Genomic DNA, 4,604 nt, shown 5'->3' on the forward strand with positions numbered 1-4,604 from the left:
CACACACACACACACACACACACACACACACACACACACACACACACAAAACACTAGCATTCTAGGAGTCCTTGGGGAGGTTTCAGTCCCTACCCTGGCCCCATCCATTGTCAAACAAGCCCGTGGCATTTCACGGATCTCAGCTCTGCCTGTTGCGAGTTATAAATAACCCCTGGCCATCTGTTCTGTGAAACCCCAATACTGAGCCCAAAAGCAGAAGCTTCCTAGATCCCTGTCTCCATCCTTACCCATCTTCTTCTGTTTCTGGCAGAATTTTTATTTTCTCTGCTTTAGAATTTAAAGCTCTTCCCAAGCCTGTGTGTGAATTCTCCATCATTGCAGATGTCGAGGAACTCTCTGGGGAATGGTTCTTTTGGAAGGAAATGCCCATTTAAAGAATTGTCCATGGCCGGGCAGGGTCAGTGGCTACACGATGGAAGGTGCACAGAAAACCTGCTGGGCCTATGAGGCAGGTGCCCCCCTACAGCAGAGGAGCTCAGAAGCAGTGGCTCTTGGAGTCCCCAGAGCTAAGCAAACCCTCAACCTTGTTGGGGTGATGAGGCGAGAATCCCTGGGCCCTTCCTTTGTTCTCATTCCTGCCCCCTAAAAACACATAGGAGTCCTGTGTGCCCTGGCCCCTCTCAACCTGCAATAATTAGCTAGGTATAATATATATTAGCTAAATACAACAACTGGTTAATCTGGGTGGCTATATGCCATGGACTGACTGTTTTTGTCTCACCCCACCCCTCCAAATTCAGATGTTGAAGCCCTAACACTCAGTGTGATGGTATTTGGAGATGGAGTCTTTGGGAGGCAGTTAGGGTCGGAAGAGTTCATGGGGGTGGGGCCCTCATAATGGGATTAGCGCCCTTTTAAGTAGAGACAGCAGAGAGCTTGCCCTCTCTCCATGTGTACTCACTGAGGAAAGGCCATGGGAGCAGAGCCAGAAGGAGGCTGTTTGCCAGCCAGGAAGGAGGCCCTCACCAGAGCCTGACCATGCCGGCACCTTGACCTTGGACTCCCAGCCTCCAGAACACTGAGAAAATAAATTTCTGTTTGAGCCACTCTGTCTGTGGTATTTTATCATGGCAGCCTGAGCTGACTGACCCACTATATAAACATATTGGTCAGGACACTTCCTCTTCTCAGGAAGAGCATTTCAACAGGGCCTCCCTGGAGACAGCATCAGTGACTGTGGTCTGCTTCTTAGCTGAGACCTGGGATAGCAGCCACCATGTTTCTTCCACCACAAGCCAATTGATCAGAAATCCATATGGATGTGAGATACAGAAAAGTGTTAAATGTATCACATTTTACTAAATAGAAAGTAATATTTATAAGTTACAATGTATAACAATAAAAATTCAACAAACACTCACAGTCTGGCTATTTGAAGGAACGGCCTGTGGCAGCATTGCCTTTGAATGCCTCCCTAATCTTACCCATTCCCTCCTTGAGCTGAGGTAACCCTCATCATTAATTCTGTGCTTACAATTTCCTTGCTTTTCTAGGGCGCCTGGGTGGCTCAGTCAGTGAGGCATCTGCCTTCGGCTCAGGTCGTGATCCCGGGGTCCTGGGATCAAGCCCCACGTCGGGCTCCCTGCTCGGCGGGAAGCCTGCTTCTCCCTCTCCCACTCCCCCTGCTTGTGTTCCCTCTCTCACTGTCTCTCTCTCTGTCAAGTAAATAAACAAAATCTTAAAAAAAAAATTTCCTTGCTTTTCTTTACAGTTTTATCACATTTCTATCCCAAAATGAGACATGGCTTGATTTCATACGTTTTTGAATATTTTATCACTGGAATCAAAGTATACATCTCTTGAGCCTGGCTTCTTTCGTCGGTGTTGTGTTGTGTTGCTATTCACTTTTTCTTTCATTATAGCGCAGGTTCCATTGCATAAATATACCACAACTTACTTCTCAATTCTATTGCTGATGGAAAGGATGGATTTTTTTTCCCCAGTTTGGGAGTTCTGGGAGCTACACTGCAACAGATGTTCTTCTCCACGGAAGAGCTGCTCTAGGGTGTGTATACAAAGCAGTGGAATTGAATTGTTGCCTCACAGAGTAAATATGTCTTAACTTTGTTAGATAATGTAAAACCTGTTTTCTAAGGTGACTGCACCGATTTACACTTCCACTAATAGTGATAATTGTCAAACTTAAAAATTTTGTTTGTTTATTGGGAGGGATTAAAATGGTATCTTTTGGGGCGCCTGTGTGGCTCAGTCCATTAACCGTCTGCCTTCTGCTCAGGTCATGATCCTAGGGTTCCGGCATTGGCCCCGCTCAGTGGGGAATCTGCTTATCCCTCTCCCTCTGCCTCTCCATCCACCCCCCACCCCGTTTGTGCTCTCTCTCTCAAATAAAGAAATAAAATCTTTAAAAAATAAAATAAAGTGACATCTCTTGTGGTTAAAATTTGCATATCCCTGATGACTAGCAAAGTTGAATATTTTTTCAGATATTTATCAGCCATTCATATTTCTTCATTTGTGAAATTCCTGTTTAAGTACTTTGCCCATTTTTCTATTAGATTATCATTTTCTTATTGATTGTAGGAGTTCCTCATATTCTTTCTTTTTTTTTTTTTTTTTTAAAGTGGGCTCCATGCCCATCACAGAGCCCAGTGTGGGGCTTGAACTCACAACCCTGAGATCAAGACATGAGCTGAATTCAAGAGTCAGACACTGAACTGACTGAGCCACGCAGGTGCCCCTCATATTCTTGATAGTAGTCATTTGTCAGAGAGAAGTACGACAGATATCCTCTCTCACTCTGGTTTCCTTTTCACTCTTAAGATGTCTTTTTGCTTCTTTTCCTTTAGAGTTAAGGATTTTTGTTCCTGTTTAGGAAATCTTTGCCTATTACAAGGTCATGAAGATACTTTTTTCTGTTTTCTTCCAGAAGTGGGTTTTGGTTTTTTTTTTTTTTTTTGACCTTTCACATTTAGGTCTTTATGTCTGAACTGAGTTTTGTTTGTGGTGTGAGGCTGTTGGTGTCCCCAGTGGCAAAAGCTGCTGGTATCCCCACAGAGCCAGCTACTGAGGACCCTGACGGCACTGCCATGTGACTGATATTGATAGCTCGCACCCTTCCTCTTCAGACATGTCAGATAAGCCAATGTCCCTAGCGATCTTTCTTTGTGGGTATTTTCTATTTTTGCTTCATGGTGTTGCTATAGGTTCTTAAATGGACTACTGAGAACTCCCAGGGCTATTTTTTTTGTGGATAACTGTCTGTTGTTTTTTGTGGGGGAACAAAGCCTGCTGTCCCCTACTCTGCCATCTTGCTGATGTCACTCCAAAGTTGTGTTTGCTGTTTATGAATTCTAAATCTGCAGTTATTTGTCTTTAGAATTTTAAAGATGTTACTCCATTGTCTCCTGGCTTTCATTGTTTCTGTTGAAGAGTTTGCTAACTGTATTAGCTCCTTTGCAACAATGTGTCTTTTTATTGTGCCTGCTTTTAAGATTTTCTCTTTGGTTTTGTTTTCTCCAGTTTTACTGGAGTTTTACAGTTTTACTATGATGTATTTATGTTTTTTTTTTTTTTTGCGTGGGAGGGGTATGGATATTCTTGAGTCTATGGCTCCATTTTTGCTGTTGTTGTCTTGTTTTTTTTCTTCATTTCTCTTTTTCCTGTGTGTGTGTATTTTATTCAAGTATAGTTAACATACATTGTTATATTAGTTTCAGGTGCACAATATAGTGATTTGACAATTCTATGTATTACGCTGTGCTCATCATGGTAAGCGTGCTCTTAATCCCCTTCATCTATTTCACCCATTCCCCCTACCCACCTCCTCTACCATTTTGGAAAGTTCTAGGGTTTGCAATATTATATTTCTTTTTTTTTTTTAAGGTTTTTAAAAAAAATTTATTTGGCAGGATGAGAAGAGAGAAAGAGAGAGAGAGGGGTGCCTGGGTGGCTCAGTTGGTTAAGCAACTGCCTTCGGCTCAGGTCATGATCCTGGAGTTTCAGGATCGAGTCCCGCATCGGGCTCCCTGCTCAGCAGGGAGTCTGTTTCTCCCTCTGACCCTCCCCCCTCTCATGCTCTCTCTCTCTCATTCTCTCTCTCACATAAATAAATAAGATCTTTAAAAAAAAAAGAGAGAGAGAGAACATGAGCAGGTGGGAGGAGCAGAGGGAGAGGGAGAAGCAGACTCCCCACTGAGCAAGGAGCCCAATGTGGGGCTCAATCTCAGGACCTCGAGATCATGACCTGAGCCAAAGGCAGATGCTTAACTGACTGAGCCACCCAGGTGCCCTGGAATGCTTATATTTGAAGTATCTCTTCAAATACTGCATCTGTTTTATCTTTCTTTTCTCTTCTTCTGGCACACCAATTACACATATATTGGGATTTTAACTATATACTATGTGTCTTACACATTTTCCACCTTTTTGGGAGAGTGAATTTTAATTTTAATCTGATTTTTTTCTATTGATTCATCTTCCAGTTTACCAATCCTTTCTTTTGTTTTGTCAAATCTGCTGTTAGACCCATCAAATAAATTATTTGTTGTTAATTATGTTATTCTATTTTTCAGTCCTAGGATCTCTTCAAGAGAAGAGAATCTTTCAAGATTCTATTCCTCTGC

The 4,604-nt window shown here is 42.6% G+C and overlaps 1 protein-coding gene across 1 annotated transcript in view; it reads left to right on the forward strand.

The window, feature by feature from the left end:
* Positions 1–1,994, forward strand: part of PPFIA4 (PTPRF interacting protein alpha 4) — a 73,988-nt gene extending 71,994 nt beyond the window's left edge. The window contains exon 30 of the mRNA XM_073884476.1: positions 1,889–1,994. Coding sequence (XP_073740577.1) covers positions 1,889–1,902 — 14 coding nt within the window. The 3' untranslated portion in view covers positions 1,903–1,994. The remainder of the gene's footprint in view (positions 1–1,888) is intronic.
* Positions 1,995–4,604: the final 2,610 nt, after the last annotated feature.

This window comes from Callorhinus ursinus, unplaced genomic scaffold (assembly GCF_003265705.2).
Source record: "Callorhinus ursinus isolate GAN/ISIS: 27379988/994484 unplaced genomic scaffold, GSC_fseal_2.0 scaffold57, whole genome shotgun sequence".
Classification (NCBI taxonomy): domain Eukaryota; kingdom Metazoa; phylum Chordata; class Mammalia; order Carnivora; family Otariidae; genus Callorhinus; species Callorhinus ursinus.